Below are 27,454 nucleotides of genomic sequence, written 5' to 3' on the forward strand. Positions count from 1 at the left end.
TTTCTATGCCCAGTCTCTGATTATGTTTTTGTGTGTTGCTAAAAAGGCAAATTCACAAGTTACGTGAAATAAAGTGCCTGTAAAATCTTATCCTCTCATCTGCTGTCAATGACAGCAAGTTTTTGTTATGTAGCATAGCAGTGAGTTCTATCTTCTATTCTTTGTTGGTGACAATTGGATTCTCTTTGAGCCTTATACTGTATAATTTTTTCTTATTTTTATGGTAATTCTGTTAGCTTTATTATAATTTTGGCATTATTTCTAATATTAAACTATGAATAGCTTTATCTAATCAGGTTGTGGACACTCATTTATAATATTTTTCATGTTATTTCATAGTCTTCATAAACTTGAATGTCTAAATAGTTCTCCATAAAGACAATTGTCCAGGGGCTGGGATTGTGGCTCAGTGGTAGAGCGCTTGCCTAGCCTGTGTGAGGCACTGGGTTCTATTCTCAGCACCGCATATAAATAAATAAAAGAAAGTTCATTGACAACTAAAAAAAATTAAAAAAATTTTTTAAAGACTATTTTAATTTTTAATTGTTAGATTTTTAGGTTGTTTCCCAATTTTGCTATTGAAAATGTAAATAACATTGATCAAACAAATTTTGGGAATTCTCTGATGGATAAAAGAACTGTCTGTTTCCCAGATTGCACTTCTTTATTTAGGTTGAGAATTCAGCCTTTTTTTTTTTTTTCAGGAAGAAGGAAAAGTTTTATTGATACTATAAACTGCAGAGAAAATATAATATAGACGTGCAGCCTGAGTTCTTGAAGGGCTTGCATGTTTTGTTGTATCTGCTCTAAAGTTGACAGGCTCCTTTGCCTGTTTACTGTACTAGGAAGTAAGCTATAGAAGCTGCCACTATTGCTTAGCTTCTAGCTTACTTTCTGCTGATTTTTGGAGTTTCACATGCTGATTAAGGGCCAAGGGTATAAAGATCAGGCTTCTTGCTCTTGAGCTCAAAAGCATAAGGCATGCAATTCTTTCCTCTAAGAGTTTTAACAAAACCTAATCTGATCCATTTTTATTTGGTTTCTTTGGGTAAGAAGGCAAATAAAAGAACATGGATGTCTTTCTCAAGCATGGAAATTCAGTGAATCAACCAGCAACTCTGTTCAAAATTAGCCCAGAATCTAAGTTTAATCTTTCAATACAAGAAAGATAGCAATTTCAAGCAGTATGCTTTGAATTTGAATTTGAACTGGATTCTCAGTTCAGATTCTTAAACCAAGGTTTTCTTGGACTTTATTCTCCCACTTTCCCTAGAAACAGTTTTGATTGTCATAAAAACGTAAGTGAAGGGGAGTCATTCTGTTGTTCTCTAGGGGTGCTGAAACACCCTTAAATGCATAGGATAGCCCCCCTAACAAATATTTTTGAAATAGTGCCATTGTTAAGAAACTGAGATGAGCACAATGCATATACCTCTACGAAATAGATATTGACTTTTCCTTGTTTATTAAAAGCAAAAGAAGGCAAGAAATAATTGACCTAAAACTTGAAGCTACCTAATATCTCATGTGTAGTAGTATTTTGGGAGCTATTAGTGAAAGTATATTATACTAGAATTTTAAAAAATCTGCAGAAATCTCAAATTTTTAAGGAATATTCCTGTTGTTCTTACAAGGAAGATTTAACCTTTTTTTCTGGATGTTGATGAATTTTTATTAGTTTCATAGAATGTTAGCACTGACAGGAACCTTAGAGATCATTTAAATCAATACCTTCTTTCCTACTGTCAATAGGAAATTTGATTCCAGGAAGGAAAGTGACTAATTCAAATTCTTCCTGACCTGAGACTAGAATCACCAGCTCATGATTCTGACAATAAAACGGATCAGTGAAAAGCTAAACAGAAGGCTTTAAAAAATTGAATCCTCCCTCAGATAAAAGAAAAAAATAGTGAATAAAGTACAGATGATTCTTCTTAAAGGTATTTGCTTATTCTGGAGCATGTTGCATGGAAAGTGTAAGTTTAAAGTAAAACAGAAAAATAAATGCTTCTACTATTTAAACCCACTAAGCTTCATTTCTATCTCTTATCAAACACAGATAAAAGCAAGGGAAATAATTTCCATTTTACAGAAAGGAAAAGATGAAATGGTCCAAGGCTTGTCAAATCCATGGGCAAAAAGAAGAAACTATAGTTGTATCCATTTGGCTTATTGGTTGCAACAAAAACAAATTTTGGCCAATTAAACAGAAAAGGAAATACTGGGAGAAAACTGTGTAGTACATGGGATTGTGGGAAAGTCTGGGAATCAGATTTGGAAATGGGCAAGAATAAAAGGAAGTCTACATAGCTGAATCACAAGCAAAATTGCACCTCAGTCAAGTGAGGATACCATTGCTACTGCTAGGACAGAACATTGGTCACCCAGTCTCTACCATAACCAGAAATTGAAAACCCTCATTAGTAGAACTGATTAAATTGGATGTCTCTATCTCCACGTTCCTTTCTACTCCCTATCAAGGATAATTCTCCTGATTCCTACTTCATTAACTCCATGTTAAAACTTCAGGTAGATGATTCTAGTTAGCTGAGCCTTGGTCTAGCTGTCACAGAGCTGGAAAAGGGATTTACATTTCCTGTTCATTATGGAAGGGCTCTATCTCCTACCAAGGAGATACACAAGGTAGGAAATTCCCTACACAGAGGAAGGGAGTTCAAATATAGACAGTCCCCATATGTAGTGACAAATTTTCATTAGAGAAGTCTTTTTGCCTTCATTCAGTCTGCTCACCAGGGCCACAAAAACCAAACAAATTTTTAGTAAGTTACAACCAACTAGAGACAAAACAAATATATTTCCAACAACTGTTGTGGCGTGACTTTTTGTGTAACTGTTTCACTATAATTTTTCTAACTTGTTAATTTAGAAGATTATACAAATTCTAACCAGATAACTTATTCTTATATTTTTTTATAAAAGTGCAAAGAAAAGATAATTAATGTTGAGAGGGCTTAGAATGAACCTGTTTGGGAGGTCCTTGTAGGACTAATCTATAAAAAACATAATTGATAAAGGTAGTGGGGGTGTATGTGTTTGATCTGTAAAGTCTGACAATCTGAGAAATAAACAATGACTTGGCAGTAGGTGAAAGAAGAAGAATCAATAAGTAGTAAACTTTGATATCGTTGTTGATAAAAGGTGTTTCTCAATAATGCTGAATCAAACCTGGAGCTGTGGGAAAGGATAAATGTGAATGTAGATCAAGCAACAGTGAAAAAGCAGTTAGAGTCTATCTTTAATCTTGTAAAGTAATACAAATGTAGTAACGGGGATTAAAATAGTTTTGTTTTTAGGTTTGACTATACCATACAAAATGTAGTATCTGTTTTAACTATGAAATAGGTAAAATAATTTTTGATATCTAAATTATATTTGACTTGTTAGTCAAATAAGCCAGATCATTGTTAAAGTAAGCCATCTTTTTTTGGTTGAGAAAAATATTCCTTGAATTTTAGAAATTGATGAGTATTTTATAGATATCCCTAACCCCTAAGACAATATCAAAATCTACATTGCTATGTTCTCTAGCATGTATCTAAAGTATGTCTTAAAAAGTGACTGTAGAATTTCCTACATATATTACTGGAAAATCTCATTACTGAAGTCATTCCACAGTTATAAAATTCCTGCCACATTCCAGATCTTGTGTTAGCACCTAAGGTTCCAAGATAAGCAAGATACAGGTAAGTAAGGGGCTTGCAGTCTATGGGGCTCCAAAAGAATATGACAATTGCTACAGCAGATATTTGCAAAAAACTAAATAGTGATGTAGTCCATAGCTTCACATGAGAAGTAAGAAGGTATCTAAGCTACTCTTAAATCATTCCACGAAAATTCTCAAGTTTTATAAGCCAGGGAACAAACAATTATCCCATTATATTAAAAATAACAAGGAGAATGAGGATAATAAATCACTTTAGAACACTCAAATTTACTTCTTTAGCATGATTATTTCAAATTGTTTGCAAACATAAATAATAAATTTAATAAATATAAATAATACATATAAGCATAATATTCCAAGATTGTCCCACATTGTTCAAGTACAGTGGCAGTGGATTTTCTTGACCATAGTCATTCATTATACATCTTTTTATAACCACCAATAACACTTAATAACTGCTTTTCCTTTTTCTTTTAGAGTTACTGGAAATTAATTGAAACAAGTGAAGCTTAGCATAGAACCTTGAACATAGAAGAGGTGAATAAATTGATAGTCTCCCTTTCCTGTCCAAGGTGGGTATATGTTGTTTATGGTGTCTTTGAAGTTAATGGTGCTCTACAAGTATCTTTATATCTCACAACTAATGACCAACACCCATCAAAGAAACTGTTAGTATCTTCTCTATTTACCCATTTTCCTCAGTCTTCCACCCTATTTGTTCCTTTTAAAAATTTTTCCTGGTGCCAGGGATTGAACTCAAAGGTGCTTAACCACTGAGCCACATCCCAGCCCTTTTTATTTTTTATTTTTGAGACAGGGTCTCACTAGGTTGCTTACAGTCTCACTAAATTGCTAAGGCTGGCTTTGAACCTGCAATCCTTCTGCCTCAGCCTCCTGAGTGTTTGGTGGCATTAGCCACCATGCCAAGTCCTATTTGTTCTTAATGGCAAAACTGTGTAGGGATAAGATTGTCATATTTTAGTTATATTAGATTGTTTTAAATCACAAAAGCATAATTTATGAAACAGTTTTTGGAAGTTTATGCCACTCCAACTGCAAATATAAGTGTAAAGATTTTTTTTAATCTGTTGGAAATCAAATTACACAAGTACAGAGATTAAATACAATTCCAAGTTTCTAAGGTGAAGACAATAAATGTAGATAGAGTACACTGACAACAGATGGCAGCACTTGAATACCAAGCCCTCTTTTCCATTTCTATGTTCTGCTGTGACTTGCAGAATTGCAAAACCACAATTTCTGTTAGCAAAAAATCATATTAAAGCATCTCACGGACATTTGAAATGGTCATGTAGTAACAAGATGGCAAGCACAGAAGAATACAGCAGCTGCTATGCAGAAAGGATAATGACAAGAAATTATTTTGAAACACAGAGGGTGTGACTTTTGAGATTGTAACAGAAGTGGAGTTGAGTTCTGCAATTCTGAAAATAGGGGTATGCGTCAACCATCAGAGCACTGGACACACAAATACTTAAAGTGTAGCTCAGCTGCACCCACACAATATAGTTGGAAGTTGAATGATATATATATATTTTAAAGATTATATTCAAGTGTAGGCTATGTAAACTACAGAGAGCCATGAGTAATAGAAAATGGGTATCCAATTACTCTGTATTAATATTTCTTATATGTTATTAGATTTGTATATAGCTTATAACTGGGAAGAACTTTTTTGAAAAAATCTTTTGGAACTCACTTGCTAATTTATTATACTGGAAACTCATGCAAGAAGAAATGGATTCCCTCAGTTCTCTGTGTCCCATGGTTAACAGCAAAGATTTTAGAGTAAAAATTTCCTAGACTGAACTTTCAAGCTGTGTGACCTTACCAAGATACTTAAGCTCTCTGTGATTCATCTATTAAAAAAGCGATGATATCCACCTGACAGGATTTTGTGAGGATCAAAGTAAAGCATTTAGGACATATTACATACCCAATGATTGAAAGTTGTTATTATTAAGGTTCCCTTTAATTTCCCTCCCTTTCCCACAAATTTTTAACTTTTTACTTCAAGTTCCTGAAAATGCATTGCTAAGTGTAGAGAAAGTGGTGAGTCTGGTACCTCTAGCAATGATTCTTGCAAACACTGCAGATGAAAATAAAGCTAATTTTGGAAGAAAACGGGGTGAGATGTAAAATTTAATTTTATATTGTTTGTAGTGTATTAAGACCTGTGTGAAGCTCAAGGAAAGGATCTTATGGTTCGTTTTGCTAAACTAAGTTTGCTGAAGCCAAAGAAGTTTATTGCTTGATGCTAACCAGCAGCTGAAGTAATCAAAGTGCAAACTGAAGCTATGATTTCTTGTTTCTCTTTGGTGCTGCGTTGGCGAGGGGCACACAGTACAAGCTTTGGTTGATGATTAATTATAGAAGGGTCTGTCCCAAGGACGGATCACAGAAGATTCTGTACTCAGTCCCTAAATACTCCCCTAGGCAATGCAGGAAAGACAATTTCTACCAGCCTACTCTAATCAGACTGGTTTCTCCTTCCCTTTCCAACACTTTGTACTCTTGGACTTTAAGAGGGTTGAGAGAGAGAGTAGGTGGAATGCAAAGAGCAGTTGCTCCAGGCTCCTAAATGCAGGCAAAATTTAAAGTTGTCGTTGCGAGAGCCACCCTCACTAGCTTGAGCTCGGTTTGAGTAAAGGTCATGTTTCATTAGTTTTTGTGTCCTTAATGCCTCAACTGGGGTCTGTATTCAATATATTTATGAATATATGATTCTTCATAATTTTTTCTGTATTTTATTGGTGCATTATAAACATAATGGTGGATTTTATTGTTACATAGTCTTGCACGCACAAAATATAATAATTTGGCCAATATCATTTCCAAGTGTTTCCTCTTTGCCCACATAACGTTTGTTTTTCTGAAATGTCACTAATGGGAACACGGTACCTAGTTTTAAAAATAATTACGCCATGTAAAGTAGTTGCTTTAGAAATGTGTAACCGATGGTGTAATAAGATTAATACCATCTGCCAAGCAACGAAGCTGAACATTTTACCTTTGTGCTGAATGAAATAAATTTTGGAAACTAGGATTACAGGTTAAATAATACAACTTAGGTGTGGAGGCTACTACGTGATGGAGTGTAAAACTTCAACCCAGGCCTGTCTGACTCTTTAATCAGCAAAACCTGGTGAGCCAGCTTCAACGGGTAGCTTTAGGAAGTCCCTAACTGGAATGTAGAGCGCGGCTTGCCAAGAAGAGCCTGGATATCCACCCACCCCACCCTAAACAGGAACTGGAATGGAAAAGGTAAAACGTGGCTCTCAGCGCATGCTCACACCGCCCTTCTCTGTTCTCCCTTTTCTGCCCCTGGACGCCACTGCAGCAACTTTCCCGGGAGGCCTTGGAACCGCTCCCGCCCACTGTGAAGTCAAACTGGCGAAAGCCATTCGTTTCTGCGACGTGGACATGGTTTTCTCCTTCGGGTCTTTCCAACTTGGAAGCAGATACCATGCGCCTCCGTTTCTCTGGGAATCCAGCAAGGGTTTGCCAGTTGTCAATATGGCCGCTGACAGACTGGTCCCGGGCCGAATCCTGTCATAGGCCAAGGTCGCATCTCGGCCCCGCCCACTTCGTCCCTCCGGTCTCCGCACGCCCGGCTCTTCTCTACGCATGCGCAGCGGGGGCGGGCCGGGAGGTGGGACGGCCTGAGTCTTCCGTGTGCAGCCGCAGCTGCCCTGTCCTCGCTGCTCCTGCCACCGTGGGACCGCATTGCCGGCGTTAGCGGCGCGAGAGGAAAGGAGGGACTGACGGAGCGTGTGTTCGCGCGCTGGGGTCCTGGTAGTCCCAGCAGTTCCCCTCGCGTGGTGTGTGGCTGGCGAGGGTCAGCAGCAGTCTGGGGAGGCCTTAGACGGCGCCATGTCGGCGGGCGGCCCATGCCCGGCAGGAGCCGGAGGGGGACCAGGGGGAGCCTCCTGCGCTGTTGGGGTCTCTCCCGGCGGGGTATCCATGTTCCGGTGGCTGGAGGTGCTGGAGAAGGAGTTCGACAAGGCCTTTGTGGATGTGGATCTGCTTCTGGGAGAGATCGATCCTGACCAAGCGGACATCACTTATGAGGGGCGACAGAAGATGACCAGCTTGAGCTCCTGCTTTGCGCAGCTTTGCCACAAAGCCCAGACTGTGTCCCAAATCAATCACAAGCTAGAGGTGAGTCCTGGGGGCTGGCAGCGATGGCATTCAATGCCAGGTTACTGGGGGGCGTTAGATCCCATTTAACGCACCGGTGAAACGACCCTAGAAAACTGCCCATTGGGACACTTGGGCATCGAATGTGATGGTGAGTGTATGTGTGTGAAGGAAAGAGTGAGGTGAGGTTGGGGGAGAAAACGATGTGACCGACGTGTGGGAGTCCTGTCATCCACCTTCTTAAGTATCTCTCCTAGGAGAGAACGATTAGACTCCCTTTTGGTGTTACCTTAAGGAACCTATAAGATTCTCTGTCATGATACCTTAGCCCACCTTTTGACATTTGAGTTTTGCAGATTTGCTTTTACATTGATAAACCAGATTGGTGTATTTTTAGATAAGCAAAACCTTGATCATTTTCATTTTTAACTATCCCAGATCAACGTGTGTGATTGCACACAGAAACATGCATGAACTATTTAGGGGGACCTAATCAAAGCTTTTAGGAAAATTCAACGGAATATATATTGAATAGTGTTGTTGTCTTTCTTGGTTGACGTCCACAGTTGGTTCTTAAATGACAAGCAGATATCTACAGAGATCCTTGTAATTATTCAAATAACTTCTAACATTGAGGCTTATGTGTTCAGACTGTATTTCCTGAAGTCTGGCTTTATATTTGAGAGTATTTAAAGAATGATAATTTGCTTTAGTCTCTGGGTGTGAATGTGGGTGGAGTATTGGTGATTACAAAACAGACAACAAAAAATCCTACCACATTGTGCAGAAAATTAAATTAGGGCATTATTACAATATTTAGTAATCATGATTAATTAACATTATTACATAAAGAGCACTTTTCAACTAGACAATTTAAATAAGAGAATTTTTCCGTTTTAATGCACATAAAAATGGAATAATCAGTATTGTGCAAAGCTCTTTGAGCATTGGCTTTCTTAAGAAAAATTATCATTTCTACTAGTTGTAATTAATTGAGAATGTCCATTGTATCCAAATTAATATGTATGTCAGATACACATTCTCTCCTGGCATAGTGGTCAGTGTTCTTCTTTAGTATCTGTGAAAAATGTATAATTAACCACTGATTAGCATAGATTTACATAGCCCTGATTTTGTGGCCTTTTCCACTGAGAGGACTGTTTATTTCTTCCATCCCTTTGGAAAAGGTTGGAACTAAAGTGCTGATATGAAGGCAGTCACTTATTGTGGGTAAATTAATATGTCTCTTGTAGTGATAAATTAGTGATAAATTCTAGAAGGTAGTCATTTTATCAGATATTGAATTGCATTTGATGATTTCTAAAAATAATACTTTAGCTTTAAAGAACAAAGATTAAGAGTAGTTTTTTTTTTTTTTAACCACATGAGAACTTTCATGTCATTTACAGATTTGAGTATCTATTGGGGATAAATAGTTTTTAAAAAAGAAACAAAGTCTAATTTATTTTTTAAGTAAACTAAGGGAAATAAACTCATGTTTTTGATGTCAGCTACAAAATCTAATTTTGAAGAAAGTCTCATTCTATGAGTAGGAGGTAGTATCCCCTTTTTAAAAAATCTTTAAATATTTAGTTGAGTATTCAGAGTTATAATAAATTAGGCATGTTCTTTTTTCAGAAATTATAATTGCATGTTCTGATTCCATGTCCTAGCTTAGGTGGTAGCAGCATTTCTCAAAATAAGAAATGCTAGCATATCACAATGTGAGCATGGTTTTTTAATGGGCTTTAAATCCCTGGTAGATCTTAGAAAATGGTGAGGAGACATATAGATTTAATTATTTTTTTGTTTGTGTGTATTTTCAGTTATAGCTGATTCATCTGTCTTTGGTGTTAACCTCTACATATATAGCATCTTATACAGTTTTCATGGAATCACTTATATATGGAAAGGCTCATTGTCAGTAATTCGTTTCAAAATAGACCTGTGGATATACTATCTGCAGAATTTTGAGAGTTGCTCCATAAACTTATTAATTTTCAGAGATCTTGAAATCTTAAAAGAGATTACTTTCTTACTTAATTTCTTATTAAGCAGTTGAATTAGTTTTATTGTTATAATTACATGGATATTAGGATATTTTAGGCCAGTACTATAGGTAGTGCCATTTCAGATTACTGTCTTTGAAACTTCCCACCTGCTTGAGAATTCCTTCTGTTGTGAGCCACTTGGTGATGGCTGAGCTGGAGTCACAGGCCCTGATTTGGGTGGTGGTGGTGGTAGTATTAGTAGTAATAGTAGTGATAGTAGTAGCAGCAGCAGTAGAACCACAAGTTCTGTGGTTTTAGAGATTAATATTTTAAACCTTGTTGTCATGATAAAATAGTTTTATATTACCAAACAGATTCCTCCAGGGTGTGGGTAACATATAACATTTAAATTGGTCTTGTGTGTCCTCCTCAATTACCACTTCTTCTTACCCAAGACTTATGTGTTTAGGTAACACTACACTTAATTTGGTAGTTAGAAAAACACTTTTGCTGGGCACAGGGATCCTTAAGTTACATTTGTAAATTAAATACAAATTACCTCCATATGACTGTTCCCTGCCATAAATTATTTGGGGGAGGAAACATCAATAAAGGGAAGGGGAAGGCAGAGAATACCAGAGGAGTGCCATTTCAGATTCTTATCTATCTTTGAAACTTCTGACCTGCTTGAGAAATTCTTTCTGTTGTGAGCCACTTGGTGATGGATGAGCTGGAGTCACCCCTGATTGGGGTGGTGGTGGTAGTAGTAGTAGTAGTAGTAGTAGTAGTAGTAATAGTAATAGTAGTAGCAGTGGCAGCCGTCATAGAAGGTTTATTGGAACAGAACAAAGGCTTGAACCAATACTGTAGAAAAACTCACCTCTGCTGTGAAATACAATTTTCTGCTTGTTCACTCCTTTAAAATAATAGCCAAACAATAGCCTTCTATTGCCTCTTCCTTCCCCTATGTAATTGCTTAATTAGAATAATTTTTAAGTGATTAACTTTAAACAATAGAGAATCTTTTAACTTTGGTCAAGAGCCACACATATAATGAACTGGTGATATGCTTGTCCTTGTACTCTTTTAAATCTGTCCATTATTAGAATAGGCTATTTTGCAACTTTGAAGTTGAAGTTTAATGTTGATCCAGTATATATTAATTCAACCTAGGTTATATGCCACATGTTTATTGGGCACTTGGGATAAAATAGAAAACAAAAAGAGATATAATCATTGCTGTTGTGAAGCTTGGATTCTATTGGGGGAATTTGTTGGAGAAATAATACCATAAATGAGAAATTGCAGCTTTCATAAGAATAATGAAAGATTACATGGAGTAAATGAGAACTGATTCTGGAGAGTCAAGAAAGGCTCCCTGAGGAAGCTACCATTAAGCTAAGACATAAAATATGAGTAGGAATTAATTAGACTTGGAGAAGTAGGAATATCATTCCATATTGGAGTAGAGGGGCTACAAAGTGGAAAGCAGTAGAAAGAACAAGAGCATAGTGCACTTAGAGATCAGAAAAAGACTCGCTAGGTGTTAGGCAAAAGAAGTGAGAGATGAGATAGTTTTAACATGGAAGTACAGACCAAATCTTAAGTGGTTTTACAGGCTATGCAGTACATTGATACTTTCATAGCAATGGAAAGTGTTTTAAACCAGATGGTAACCAGATGGTCACCAGATGGTCATTCTGGCTATGGTATGGAGAAAGTTTGGAAGAATAAAAATAAATGCAAAAAATCATTTAGGAGGTTCTTATCATTATCCATGTGACAGTGCGGTGTAAGAAGTGGCAAAGGAGGAAAGTGTTCAGAACCAGAGTGACTTGAGAGGTAAAAAAACAACAGGCCATCTTGAGATGGATTGAAATGGAGGGATGAGAGAATGCAGGGTGACTCCATCATGACAGTCTTGCAGCTGATTGCCAGGTAGATGGATATGAGATATTATTGGCAATAATGATATTGCTAACTCTTATTGATCAATGCCTATGGGCCAGATTTGGTCCTGAATTTTTTACGTGTATTGATTCATCTAATTCTCATAACAGTCCCATGAGATAGGTTTTAAGTATAGTTATTCCCATCTTATGGGTTTAAGTAAGGGTCCTGAGGCTACAGAGCCTGGGAAATGAATTTCTGTATAAAGACACATTTATTACTGGTGGGGGACAAGGAAGGTGGATAGAAAGTAGGCAGAAAACGAGTGTGTCTGCATAGAAAACTTAGAAGGGAGAATGTGGTGTTCAAGGGAGGGGTATCTCATTTTGGTTATAAATGAAAAATAATTTTGAACATGTTTCTAAGAAGCATCAAGTTGAGAGAAAAACTGAATATTATAGAAAAAAGGATAATATTAGTAAGATTCTGTGTGAAGAGGAGATAGAAAGTACAAGTAAAAAGAATAGTCTTATATTGAAAGAAGGACAGTTATTAGAGGAAAAGGGAGAGATGATGAGGTTGTGGGGAATTTTTGTGGGTTGGCACTTTCTCACTCTCTCTCTCTTTTTTTTTTTTAACCAGGGGTGCTTAACCACTGAGTCACATTTCCATCCCCTTGTTTATTCATTCATTTATTTATATTTTGAGATAGGTATCACTGAGTTGCTTAGAACCTTGCTAAGTTACTGAGGCTGACTTTGAACGTGCCATCCTCCTGCCTCAGCCTCTCAAACTTCTGGGATTACATGCATGTGCCACCACCCGGCTTTTCTTTCCTCCCTCCTTCCCTCCCTTCCTCCCTCTCTCCCTCCTTCCTTTCTTCCTTCCTTCTCCTATTTCTATAAAATAGGAGCCTAGGCCAGCTGCTGAAAGTGGGTGAGAGAAAAGGCTTGAGGATGATAGAAGTGGTTTGAATACTTGTGGAAGAGTGAGAAAGCCAGTTGGCCAGAGAGATGGAATGATTGCCAGGTAGGAGTAAGTGCGTACCTGGGACTAGTTATCTTAAATTCATGCTGCATGCAGTCTGCCCTATGGTGTGACTTTTTCCAGCAATATTTACCCTACAGGCACAGTAATAAGAGTGATATTTGGGTTCCTCCAATGTTGTAGCAAAGGCGGTTGTCTTTCTTCTTTTTTCTTTTTTGTACTTTTTAGATATGCATGACAATAGAGTTTTGACATATACATACATGGAGAATAACTTATTCTAATTAGGATCCCATTTTTGCTTTTGGATGTGGAGTAGGAGTAGGAGTTGTTATGTAGATAACAATATTATTGAAATGAAGATGGTCATGGGGATGAAGAAAAGGAGATAGATTGAAAATTAATGAAGTAGAAAGGACAGAAGTTGATCATTATACAGATACAAAAGATAAGAGAAATGGTTAAGGGTGACATCATGTTTCTGTTTGGGAAATATCTTGTCAGATATCTGTAGTGGGTTGAAAAGTGTCTCCCCAAAATTCATGTCTACCCAGAACCTCAGAATGTGACCTTATTTAGAAATAGGTATATAATTTGTAGATATAATTAACTAAAGAGGGGAGATAAGATCATAGTGGATTGGAATGGATCCTAAATCTAAAAAGAGTGTCCTGATAAGAGATAGAAGAGAACACACAGAGAAGAAAGTTATATGAAAATGGAAGGAGATTGGAGTGATATGTCTACAAGCTAAGGAATCACTGGGATTACTAACAACCACCAAAAACTAGGAGAGAATCATGGGATATTTCAACACCTTGATATCAAACCCCTGGTGTCCTGAACTGTGAGAAAATAACCTTGTTATTTTAAGTGACCAAATTTGCAATGATTTGTTATGATGGCCCTAGGAAACCAATATAGTTCCATTCACTGAAGTAAGGAAACCAGGGGAAGGAGCCAGTCTGGTAGGAAAGGTAATAAGTTTAGGATATTATGTGTAGTTAAGATTCTTACCCTCTTTCACATGTTCCTAACATAGTCTCCTAATTGTTTATTAATTTAGCCCCTCCAAACCATATATCTTTGTTGACTGAGTATTCTAAAATGATTCATTTTAGTGAATCATATCAAAAGGACAAATCTGTCACTCTTCTTTCTATACCTCCATCTATTGCCTAAAATTCAAATTGTTTAACATGGTGATCAGTTTTCATTTGTCTGTCTTTATCACTTGTCACTCATTCTTAGCTGCTTTTGTTTCAATGAAATAGTCAATTTGTAGTTTTCTAAATAGGCCTTCCTTGTTCATGGCACCTCTGTTTTTGTATCGGCTTTCACGTATAATGCCTTTTCTCTCCCACTGTCCACAGTATTAGACGCCCACTCATCTCTTAAGACTCTGTTTACATCACCATCTCTGGAAGGCTTTCCTCATCCCACCTCTTCTCTGCTCTCTATACGCATAATCTGTCCTGACACCTTGAACTCACTTGTACTATTAGATTTATTATCTTGTACTATAATTAGTGGTTGCCATATCTCTCTGCCTCCGGAATATAAGCTTTTTGAGGTTGAGGACCATGTCTTAGGTAAAATAATCTGAACCGTCAAATGCTTTGTGAAAGCTGACTTAATGGGTAGCATTATCTCTTTGTGAATCCATTTTTTTTTTTTCTCTGCAGTGCTTCAAAATTACATGGAGTATTAAGTATGTTCCTTTGAGTATGGATGATAAGTTGGTTTATAGTAGCTTACAGAATTGATCTTTGGCCCTTTTTAAAATTTAAAATTGGGAACTCAACTCACATTAAACATCAACTTTTCTGAACTATTTACATCCTTGTATTACCTGACAGAGGTTTTCATATCCCAGACCTTTTTTTCTTTATCACTCCATGTATAAGTAGACCTTCTTTCAATTACATCTTTCTAACTGCCTCCATTTGCCTCATTTTGAACTGGTGCATAAAGACTCCTCTATGATAGTGTTTGCCACACTTTGCATCATAATTAGAAATGTATTTTTTTCTAATATTGAACTTCTTCAGGGGAGAATTCTGTCTTATTTCTTATTTGTTCTTAAATTCTATTGAATATTGTGCACTCAGTAAATGTTTATTTGTATGAATAAATTATTAAAACCACGCTAGTGTTCTGTAGTATATCTTCAAAGATTACTAGCAGTCCTTCTGTAATATAAACTCCATGAGAGCTGGGATGGTTTCTGTGTTGTTGCTTCTATCTATATCTGTGCTATCACAGTGCCCACCATACTATCTAATGGCTGAATCATTTATTCCCCTGATATTTAATTTACAAAACTATGATGTGTGAATTAATTTTTCACAGTTTTCTATTTAAAAAAATGAAAATGTGATTAAAAATGTCATAAGGGTATTGAGTATGGGTTTAATGTTCTTGTGACATTCCTAAAATATTGTGTAGGTTGATCTCCTTATCACCCTACTTCTAAGTTTGATTGTGGAGCAAATGAGTTCTTTGACATTAAAACAGAAACTTCTTTTTGAATAATGTGCAGATTGCTTATTATGACTGGCAAGCTCTGCACAGTCTGATCTCTGAATATTCCTCCAGCGACATATCTTACCATTCTTTCCTTTTAACCTACGTTACCCAGCCACACAGGTCTCCTTGCAGAATCTCTGAGATAAGATAGGCAAAGTTTTTGATTTCAGGACTGCTTATGATAAAATTTTGAGGACCTCATTTTTAAAATTTGGGATACATGTACTGGTAATTGCTGTGTTAGAAATAAGAACTGAGAAACTTTAAATATTTATTACGTAATTTAAAAATAGCAATAATAAGCCCATTACTTTTTTTTTTTTTTTCTTTTTTACTTTGGTATCAGGGATTGAATCCTGGGGTGCTTAACTGCTGAGCCATCTTCCCAACCTCTTTTTTATTTTTTATTTTGAGACAAGTTTTCATTAGATTGCTTAGGGCTTCCTTAGGTTGCTTAGGGCTTCATTAAGTTGTTGAGACTGGCTTTTGAACTTGAGATCCTCTGCCTTAGCCTTCAGAGTCACAGGAATTACAGGCATGCACATGATGCCAGGCCAAGCCCACTGCATTTTAATATCATTTTAAATTTAAAATAACTATTTTCTAAAACCAAACTAAATTAGTGAGGAAAGTTATGTCAGTTTATATTCTTTCAAATACTTTAAATGTCTGGTTTAATAGAAGACTGTTGGATTTTCACATCTGTTTTTTATATTCAATCTATTGTGCTGTGTTGTTTTATTTAAACTATAGGAAGAATATGTGATCTTTGAGAGATTGGTATTTGGAAGAGAAAGGGATGTTTTCATAGCCTTTTCAGATAATTGTTGATATTCTTTTTTGATAGTAAAAGTGTACAAGAGATGGTTCCTTAAATGTGGTATCTGAAACTATGTAAATGAATTTTTCATACACTGTCTAATTGACTGAGAATTTGAGTGGATCTTTTACCCAGGCATGATTTTATAACATCACACATGGATCATTTTGAAGTGGTTTACTGAGTTTTGCAGGTCTTCCAAACGTTGGCACATCTCATACAGTATTTTAAAAAATCACATTTGTTAATATCTTCAGTCTCATCAGGAAAATCTTTTAAGTGTTGGAAAATTTTCCAACTCTGACAATGGATTATGGTTTTCCAAAATTTTAATTTTCACTTGAAAGTTCAATGTTTTGGTAATACATATACTTGACTTTCTTTCCCTTCCTTCCTTTCTTCTTTTTTCTTTTGTTTTTGTTTTTTTTTAAGTAATAAGTTTGCTTTATTCATTCCTAAGAATGTGTCTTGCAAATATTTTAATCTGAATAACTGTTGTTTGTCCTTCATTCAAGTGAAAGTCCTATTCCTTTATTAAGAAAAAAAATGTTTAATTTGCAACTCAGGCAATTGTCTAGGTACTTTTTTTTGAGAGAACATAGCTTGTATATAGTAGGAATGTTATATGAATACTTTACATTTCATCACTTAGAAGGTTAAAAAAACATGTACTCAAAAGGATTGTGATTTTTAAAAATTAATAATTTTTACTACTTAATGAAGGATGTTATTAAGTGAACTTCTCAAATGTAGTTGCATAGCAGTGACTGGTAGAGTTTGGAGCTCCTGATTTAATTTGCACTCACCTGCCAGCCTTTTACTCATCATTGCTTTTGTACCTCAGTATAAAATAAACAGTGAAAAAGTTGAATATGTTTTATTATTACAAAAGTAGTTTTGACTTCACAGATCCACTGGAAGAGTCCTACAGAATTTCCCAAATGTGTTCTTTCCACTGGTGTTCTGATAATGATTGAAACTTCCCAGAGGAATAACCATGCATTCCTGTCTCACTAATTCTCTTCTTTTAGTTTCTTTCATAAAGCTTATAATTTATTATTTAACCAGCTCTGTAATGACCTGCTCGCCCCCCTCCCCCCCCACGGTTATTTTGCTGCCGGACTGCGGCAATGACCTTGGACAAATTACCTAATATCTGTGCTTAGTTTCCTTCCCTGGACAAAATATGCACATCAGGATTAACGTAAGGCTTAAGACAATTAAAATATAAGTATTTAAAATAATGCCAGCCGGGCATTGTGGCCATGCCAGTGATTCCAGAGACTCTGAAGGCTGAGGCAGGAGGATTACAATTTCAAGGCCTGTCTCAGTGAGGCCCTAAGCACTTTAAGGAGACCCTGTCTTAATAAAAATAAAAATAAAAAGGGCTGGGGATGTGGCTCAGTTGTTAAGTACCCCTGGGTTAAATTTCTGGTACCAAAAAAGGAAAAAAAAAAGTGTGGCATTAGCTAATATTATATTGTTACACAATTCATTTTCTTAGTGGGCTGCCCTATGTACCAAACCTCTGTAAGGGCAAGATCCACATTTATTTTCTTCACCTATGTTTCCTCAGAACCCAACCCAGTGTTTGGTATATGGCTGTAGTATAGTAAATACTGGTTGAATGAGTATAATTGATGATGTGGAAGACTGAAAATAAAAATGTTTGCTTGTATAGACTGCAGAACAGTTTAGGGAGAAAGAATGACAGATGAAATTAGTGTTCATTATGATTGGATAGAAAAAAAAGTAAAGTGCCTAGGTAAAATTTTCTCAGAACTTTCATAAGCTAATGAACAGACTATTTCCGAAGCCTATTCAGACTTGGAATAAGGAGGGTATTATTTTCTAACTTGGGAGATGGCAGAGATTTTCAAATCTGACTTTTGAATATGTAGTGTTAGTCTTGTGGTTTATAATAGTACTCATTGGTTTTCTGTAATTTTTGAATAGTAGGAACAACACAGCACCGCAGACACAGGGAGAAAAAATAGAGGAAAATTATTTTTAAAATGAATGCGTTAAATTAAATATTTTGAATGGATAGAAGAAAAAAAGAATGGATGGAAATTTTCTCATTAGTTACATTCTTCCCTTGACTTTTGTCACAGAATAAAAGGTCTTGTGAAGAATAGTTCAACTTCCACTAGCTGTCAGATAGTTTGGGATCCTTTATATAAGAATCTTATGATATATTCTTTTAAAAGTTTAGTTCTAGGAAAAAGGACAGCCTTGCCAGATAAAATAGTCTTGCTTCCTTTAATGAGAGGAGAAATAGGTAATCTGTAAAGATCTCTTATTAGTTGGAAGGTCACTATTAAATTTAGTAATCAATAAGTTGTAAGAGGTATTTTTATAGTGATGTGTTGCAATCTCTGATTTTTATTTTTTACGTTTGTTGTATTGACTATCTGGGCTGTAAAGCATTTTGAAAAGTATGTGCGTACATGATAAATTTTAGATGCTGGATTAAAGAGAACAATTGCTAGAGATTTAAATACCCATTCATATTTTCATCTTAAATTGTATTTTCAAATGTAAACAGCACTTTTAAAAGCATAAGTTTCTTTTCTGGTAATCACATTTATACACATTCTTTAAGACAAAAGGTGTAGAAGTAATTATAGGTAGATGTGAGATTTTGTGTATATGTATATTTTTATCAGCATCTTTCTTTGCCATAGTTTAATAATTAAACTGCTATTTGGAGTCAATATTTTTTAAAATTCTGAACAGATTAGGAAAATGTGTTCTTTCATATGCAGGCATGTTTGTGCCTGTTTGCATGCCTGCCTGTGTGTCTGTGTGGGTTCACGTGACAAGAATATATGTTCCAGTGCTTGGTCAGTGTGCATGCGAGGTATGGTGTATATAATGGGGAAGGTTTCAGAATTTTTGCTTAGATATTAATTTGTTTGTTTTATTTTTTTGGTGCTGGGGATCGAACCCAGGGCCTTGTGCATGCAAGGCAAGCACTCTACCAACTGAGCTATATTCTCAGCCCCTTGCTTAGTATAGTTCTGAGATTTGGGAACGTGATCTCATTTGGAGCTCATGGACTGCTTCATCAGTTCTCTTGTTATTGCTGGAACTACAAAAGATGTCACAAGATAAGTTTTAATCCAACGTAGTTTGTAATTTGGGGCAATTCACATAATAAGCTCTTTGCCCTCAGTTCCTACATGTGCAAAATTAGGATGCTTTATCATATTTTTAAGATCTTTTTATCTTGGACCTTCTAAAATCTTATCAAAAGTTTATATATTAAAATTAGGGAATGTGCTGGATCCAATTTCCCTGCTGTGCAACTGTATCTTTGCTAATTTCTGGTTCTAATTTGATTCTCCCCCAAACCAGGAGGTTTTTAAGGGGGTGCTTAAAGTAAAATAATCAGTATTTTTATCTATACAATGGTTTAGAAATCTAGTTTGTTTGGAAAGAAAAAAGTGCAGCTGTTATGTATTTTTGAAGATTATATAGGCAGAGGATTTAGGTCTAGATAAAGTGGAATAATAGCTAATTCTGAATGAAACAATTATTTTGATTTTGGTGCTACATATTAGAATCTAGTAGTTAAGAATTATATTAGGAAGGAATTATCTTCATAGAAAAGTTTGGATGCTTTGAAGAGAGTATGTGATGAGAAATAGAATACTAATGACTTCTAAATACTAATGAATAGTGATGACAGTCCTGAAATGCTACTTAGGTAAAATGCTTCTCTTTCTTTTCCATTTTTGGTAATTCATTTCTACTTTGTGCAGTATACCTTGAATTTTTAAATTTATGAACATTTAATAATTTTACATATAGCATGGATGTTTCAATACATGTATACATTGTGTAATGATCAAATTGGGATAATTAGCATATCCATTGCCCTAAACATTTATCGTTTCTTTATAATGGAAACCCACTCTTCTAGTATTGTGAAATATACATTATTGTTAATTCTAGTCCCTCTACCATGCAATAGAACACCAGAATTTATTCTTCATAATTGTAATTGTACCCATTGATTAATCTCTCCTCATCTACCTTACCCCGCTGCTCCCACCCTAGTAACCATTATTGTGCTCTCTACTTCAATGATAATGGTTTTATTTAGATACCACATATGAGTGAGATCATGCAGCATTTGTCTTTCTATTCCTGGTTTATTTCATTTGATAAAATGTTCCCCTGGTTCATCCATGTTGCCACAAATGACATCATTTTTTAAAATGATTGAACAGTATTTTATTGTATATACATCCATTACATTTTCTTTATCCATTCCTCCATCAATGGACACCTATGAAGTTGCTTCCATATCATGGCTAATGTGAGTAGTGCTGCACTAAACATGGGAGTACAGGTATTTTTCGATGTATTGATTTCATTTCCTTTGGGTATATATACAGTTGTAGGATTGCCGAGTCTTACAGTAATTCAATTTGTAGTTTTTTTAATGGAAATGCCATACAGTTTTCTATAATGGCTATGCTAGTTTGGATTATTTTTCCTCCATATCCTTATCTTTTTTTTAATACTCATTATAATTAGAGTGACATATTTTGTTGTAGTTTTGATTTGTACTGTTTCCCTAATGGTTATTGATACTGAGCACTTTTTCATATACCTGTTGACCATTTGTATGTCCTTTGAGAAATGTCTATTCAGTTCTTTTGTCCACTTTTAATTGAGTTGTTTGGTTCTTTTGAGTTTTTTGAGTTCTTTATGTATTTTGGATGTTAACCTCCTGTCAGATCTCTACTTTGTAAAGATAGTTTTCCATTGTGTAGTTTATCTCTGCTTTGTTGTTTCCTTTGTGTGCAGAAGCTTTTTAATTTGATGTTCCTATCTTTATTTGCTTTTCTGCCTATGCTTTTGAGGTTTTACTCCAAATCATAATACATTGATAATTGAAGAAATTGAAGAGGACACAACAAAGAAACTGATATTTATGCATTAGAAAATATAATATTGTTACCCTTATTACTCAAAGCAGTCTACAGGTTGAGAGTAATCCCTGTCAAAATGCTAATGACATTCTTCATAAAAGTAGAGAAAACAATCCTAAAATTTGCATGGAACCACAGAAGACTCCGAATAAGCCAAAGCTACAGGCATTACACTGTTTGACTTCAAAATATACTACAGAGCTATAGTAACCCAGATAATATGGTACTGGCATAAAAATAGACACATAGACCAAGGAAACAAATAGGGAGCCCTCAGATTAGTCCACCCATCCATAGCAAACTGATTTTTAACAAAGATGGCAAGTACACACAATGCGGAAAAGGCAGTCTCTTCAATAAATGGTGCTGGGAAAACTGGATGTCTACATGCAAAATGAAATTGATCCTTTTATCTTTTACTATATATAAAAATCAACTCAGAATGGTTCAAAGACTTAATGTAAGACCTGGAATTATGAGACTATGAGAAGAAATCACAGGGGCAAAGCTTCGTGAGATTGGCCTTGAATTTTTATCTATCCCTGATTCAATTCCAATTTATACTGGTAATCTAGGGACCATGTTTTGAGAAATCACTACCTTAGAAAATCTTACCTGTGGTTGATTTAGTGTCTTGGGGGAAGTGAAGACCAGGATTTTAAGGCCTAGAAACTTTTCCTAGGATGAGATTGTTTCCTCTTCGATGAGTTCTAGGGAGACTGTCTTGAAGGGCAGTTTTGTTTTATTTATTCTGTAAACTAACCTTTTGATCAAATATAAGAAAGTGAAAAGATTGTCTACCAAATAAAATCTGTATGTAATATAATTTCTAATTATTTTTCCTTTAAAACATTTATTTGGGCATCACTCAAAGTTTTAAGTAAGGCTGGAAGTTGAAATTAGCTGTTTCTCTTTAACTTTCACCCTTCACTAAAGTATAGTCTAGGTGAAAATGAGGTGAAAGATGTCCAGGCATTTTTTTTTTTTTTTAATGCTGCAACTATGGTCTATTATTTACTAGTTGTGTGATCTCAGGTAAGTTGTTTAAATCATGACTTCCAGTTTCCTTAACTGTTAAAAAAAAATATTGAGAAGAGTATGATAAGAATTAGAGATAATGTGGAGAGTGTGTATCCCTGCCATATGGTAGATGCTTGCTTTGTGGTAGTGTGAGTATTCTAAGTTAATCATGTTTACTGTAGCTATAGAAATGAATTTTTCCTTTGGCTTCTTGATAATACTTTCACTTCTGTCCTGGGGGTCAGAAGAATGGGATTCAAGTGTTCTTTTGCCACTGACCAACTGGGTAATCCTAGAAAGTAAACAGGTTTGATGGGCCATAGTTTTATTATCTAAATAATATTTGACTTAAATATTACTCAGTGAAGAGTAAACTTGAAACACTTATTTCAAAAGAAGAAAATTGGACTTTGAATTTTAATACCTGTATCCCTGGGGAAGTAGCTTAGTGGTAAAACGCCCCTGGGTTCAATCCCCAGTTAAAAAATTTAAGCAATTTGTTCCTTAAAAGACAACTTGAATAAAGTGAAAAAGGGCTGGGGATGTGGCTCAAGTGGTAGCGCGCTCGCCTGGCATGCGTGCGCCCTGGGTTCGATTCTCAGCACCACGTACAAACAAAGATGTTGTGTCCGCCGATAACTAAAAAATAAATATTAAAAAATTCTCTCTCTCTCTCTCTCTCTCTTAAAAAAAAAAAAGTGAAAAGAAGATATTTGTAACTCACGTGCATGTGTATGTGTGTATATGTGTGTGTGTGGGGGGAGGCCTCTTACAAATACTCCACAAAGAAAATACTCAAATAGTCAATAAATAAATGAAAAGGTGATCCATCTTATGAGCAATCAGGAAGGATTAATTAAAACAACAGTAAAATGCCAGTACATTCCTGCTAGAATGGTTAACATTAAAAAGATTGGCATTGTCAAGTGAAGGCAAGGATGTGAAGCTGTCAGAGTTGTTGTACAACTCTGTGGGTATGTCAGTTATTAAAATTCTCTCTCTCTCTCTCTCTCTCTCCTCTCTCTTTAAAAAAAAGAGTAAATGAAATTTGTTAGTTGCATACCATATAAAAATGAAAATGAATGAAGTACAGCATAAATGAATATCATACTGTTGAAACAACAAGCCAAACATAATGAATGTACACTATATAATTTCATTTAGATAGCATTTAAAAACAGAAAAACTATCAGTAATGTTGGAAGTCAGGGTATTACTCTGATAGTTACCTTTGTGGATGAGGTGGAGGTAGTGATTGAGAGGAGTTTACAGGAAGGGGCCTGGGGTTCTAATATTGCCCTATTTTTTTTTTCCCTGGTGCTGGAGATTGAACCTAGGACTGGTCCACCACTAAGCTATAATCCCAGTTCCTTTATTTATTTTTTATTTAGAGACAATCTTGCTAAGTTGCCCAGACTGGCCTTGAATTGGCTCTCCTTCTGCCTTAGCCTTGCCAGTCACTGGGATTCCAGGCCTCTTTCACTGTGCCTGGCACCCTCATTGTATAAAAATATCTGGGTGGTAGTTAAATTAGTATGTTTAGTTGTTTTAATTCTTTGTGTACTTATGTAAGTTTATACACGAATAAAAAAGTTACAAAAATGAAATGAGAAAACTCTCCTGATATGAAGTGATTTCTAGGAAGTTTCAAAAAGGAAAACAAAACAAAACAGGAAGTATCACAGTATTTCTGTTATGCCATGTTATGATTCAGTTTTTAGTATGTCACCTTTTTACTTCTATCTCTCAGGTCATCCTTAATTGATTATTTCCCCAGTCCTTGATATTCTCTTCTCCCTATAACTCTGTCTTAGAGTATTAATCCACATCTCTATTTCTGGTCCCAGATCTAAGCCTCAGCTTTTTACTTGTTTATTTCTAGCATTCTGGTGGGATAGTTCCTGTTTATTATTTATATCATCATTTATACAGAGATCAGCATGCCTAAAATTTCAAACAATATCTTTCTTCCTCCCTTATGTCCAAGTAAGCTACTATTCTATCTAATCTGTTTCTATCAATGGCTTTTACTCTTCTCTAAACTTGAAATATATTAGTTATTATTAAACCTAGTTTTCCACTGGACATTCACTATACTAGACAACGCAAATGTTGGTAACAATTTTTTTTAGCATTGCAAAATCTTAGTTCTGCTTACAAAATTACCTTGATAACCTATTGTTTAGAAAGCTGTAATAGGGGTTGCTACTATGTCCTTGTCTTTGCCTCCTTACCTGAAAATATTATGTTATTAAAATGTCAGTGAGAATAATGTTTCAAAATGATATAGAGACAGTGTTTGCACTAGTGTATGAGTATACTAAAAACCACCCAGTAACTCCCCATGCTACCCAAAAAAAGAATGGATTTAATGGTCTTGAATTATATTTCAATGAAGGCATTATTAGATATAAAAACAAAATATCATTGACTCATTAATGGTGTCCTATCAGATTAAATAGTTTATCATCCAAAGCCATTCATTATATCCAGCCTCACCTTTCCTATCTAGTCCTATATAGTATGTCAGTATGCAGTCCCTCTGGATGGTCTTATCCTCTTGAAAATATCATTTTCATATTCTAATAAGTGCTTTTGTATCAAATATTAATAAATTTATGAAACTAGTCAAAACCATAGAAATTATTCCTACTTTAAAATTGAGGAAACTTGAATGGAGACAATATACAGAGCCACAAGGTTAGTATTAGGAATCATTTCAACTTAATAGATCCTCATTGAATATCTTTTATATTCTAGAAACTTTTTCTTGCCATTGGTATATAGAGAGATATTCCAGTCCCTCTGGTCCTTGAGTCAGAGTATTTACCTAAGATGCTTCTAGTGTCTCTCTGCCCTTTTGCCTTTGCTAGTCTTATTTCCATCTCTAGATTTTGTCACTGCTTATATTTTGTCCATGTTTTTGTTTTCCTTAAATTTTCTAACTTACTCTGAAGTATAAGTTTTTCCTTATTGCCTTTTTAAACTTTCCTTTACTTTGCATTCCTGGAGACTGGTCCTATTTTCTCTATATAATCTATAACTTGCAACATTTTTTTTTTGTTGTTGTTGTTTAGCTGGTTATGTGCATATTTTTCACCCTAGTTGATGTGAAAGCTTCTCAAGGACATAAATATACTATTCCTCTCTTTCTGTCTCTCTCTGTCTCTCATGTGTATACACACACACACACACACACACACACACACACATATAGATAGATAGACAGACAGACAGACAGACAGACTGACTTACTTTTTTTTTTTTTTGTATTGAGGAGTGAACCCTGGGGCACTTAACTACTGACTTATACCTCCAGCACCTTTATATTTTTTTTATTTTGAGACACGTTCTCATTGTATTGCTTAGGGCCTCACTAAGTTGCTGAGATTGGTCTTGAATTTGCTATCCTCTCTCCTCAGCCTCTGAGTCATTGGGATTGCAGGCATGTGCCACTACATCTGGTCATCTATAATTTTTAAAGTGCTATCTATGGTTTTTTTCCTTATTATGCCAGCATATTTCTTAGTCCTTTGATTCTTAGTAAAATTATATTGAGTTGAATAGAAAACAAAGATGTTGTGTTGATCTTTGCTGACTGGTTGGGAAGAATAAACACAAAGGGCACATCTTCTATATAGTGGTAAAACAATATATTATGAGTTGTGCAAAAATTTAAAACATTTTTAATTGAATGGGTAGGTTGAATTGTTTTGTTACACTATAACTGAAAACTTAAGAGTTATTCTGATCTTTAGAAATTCTGTGGTCTTTGATGAGCTGTCCTGTACTTGTATGTTTTTATTAGCTTTAAAGGTGAAGGTGAAATAATGAAAAGGCATTTTAATATGAGCTATTTAAAATGGAAGTGACATTCTGGGTTATTAGAAGATATTATTTATAGCAGGTCTTTCTTTCCACTCAAGTATCTCATGTGTACTGTTGATTTCATGTCAGTTTAGATGGGTATCTTGGTCAGTTAATAGTCTTCTAGTATTCATGTATTCATGTTAAAGAGTCTTTGTCATTCTTGAATAATGATTATAAGAATAAATATAAAATAAGTAAAGAAAATTTAAGCATCCTTAATTTTTTTTTTATTGTTTTATAAGGCACAATTGGTGGATCTAAGATCTGAATTGACAGAGACCCAAGCAGAGAAAGTTGTATTGGAGAAAGAAGTGCATGATCAGCTTTTACAGTTGCACTCTGTTCAGCTTCAGCTTCATGCTAAAACTGGTCAAAGTGTTGATTCTGGTACCATTAAAGCAAAGTTGGTAAGTATTTAAAGAGTGACATGTATTTCAGAAGGTATAGAGGATAATTTTTAATTAGGCATTTCAATTATAAAACATCAAATGTGCTTGTTGTGGAAAATTTAGGATACAGGAAATACAAAGATTGTAATCATCTTTTTTGTCTACAATCTCACCATCAAGAGATAATTAATGATAATATCAATAACCATCTGATAGCTAGAATAGAATTTTTTCCTATTTAAAAATGTTTAAAAGAATTTGTGATTATTATATAAAAACAATTTTTTACTATATCAGGATTAAGTTCTGCAGCATATAATTAAAACCCCACTGACATTGGGATTATTCTTAAATAGTAGTTATTTTTCTCTCAAAAGAACTCTGAGTTGTTAGGGCAGCTCCATAGATACAAGGACCCAGTTTCCCTCTTTTGTAGTGCTATGCCAGTTTTAGCTCATTGTTTCCATACTCAGGATTTCTTCTGTCTGCACTCCAGGCAGAAAGAAGGAAGAATCTTAAGGAAAGGGCAAAAAGATGCTTTTCACCTGTGTTAATCTCTTTCAAGAATTTTTCATCAAATTCTCCTTAGTAATTTCAGCCGTCATCTCACTGGCTATCCCTAGCTGCATGCCAGTTTCTTAGTTGGTTTCAAGGCCACTTTCAGTGCTGTTGGAAGGGGAAAGTGGAATTGGATGCCATAGAATAGCACATTGTCTTTGCAGGAATTTGTCATTCTTTTGCTTTTAGTTTATTATAAGCATCTTTTCCTGCTATTGAACTCTTTGCAATGTCTGCATGTTACTTCATTGTATGAATTTACTCTAATTTAATTAGTCTCTTAATGGAAAAAGTTTGAAATCTCTTTTTAATTTAACCTCATGTACTGTGTGTATGCTATGTACCAGACATTTTATTAACTCTGTGGAGACATAGTGATAAATAGACATACATAACTTTGGAGAGACAGAACATGCAGTGATCTTGATATGATGAAAGTAATGTGTTTTGAAGTTTTAATTGTTTCCAGCTATTTTAATTGGTTTCTTGTACTGATATGTTAGAATTTATTTAAATGAATATATTTTAAAGTCCTTAAATGATGAAATTCTGTGAATTTAAGTTAGTAGTGGTTTATCTAACTGAATAAAGGTCAGATCATAACTGCT

At 35.2% G+C, this 27,454-nt stretch overlaps 1 protein-coding gene across 2 annotated transcripts in view; it reads left to right on the forward strand.

Moving 5' to 3' along the window:
• The first annotated feature begins 7,353 nt into the window (after positions 1–7,353).
• Positions 7,354–27,454, forward strand: part of Gopc (golgi associated PDZ and coiled-coil motif containing) — a 39,732-nt gene continuing 19,631 nt past the window's right edge. For both annotated transcript variants that reach the window (XM_076858312.2, XM_076858313.2), the window contains exons 1-2: positions 7,354–7,867; positions 26,142–26,306. In XM_076858312.2, coding sequence (XP_076714427.1) covers positions 7,580–7,867; positions 26,142–26,306 — 453 coding nt within the window. In that variant the 5' untranslated portion in view covers positions 7,354–7,579. The remainder of the gene's footprint in view (positions 7,868–26,141; positions 26,307–27,454) is intronic.

The sequence above is a fragment of the Callospermophilus lateralis genome, chromosome 6 (assembly GCF_048772815.1).
Source record: "Callospermophilus lateralis isolate mCalLat2 chromosome 6, mCalLat2.hap1, whole genome shotgun sequence".
NCBI lineage: Eukaryota > Metazoa > Chordata > Mammalia > Rodentia > Sciuridae > Callospermophilus > Callospermophilus lateralis.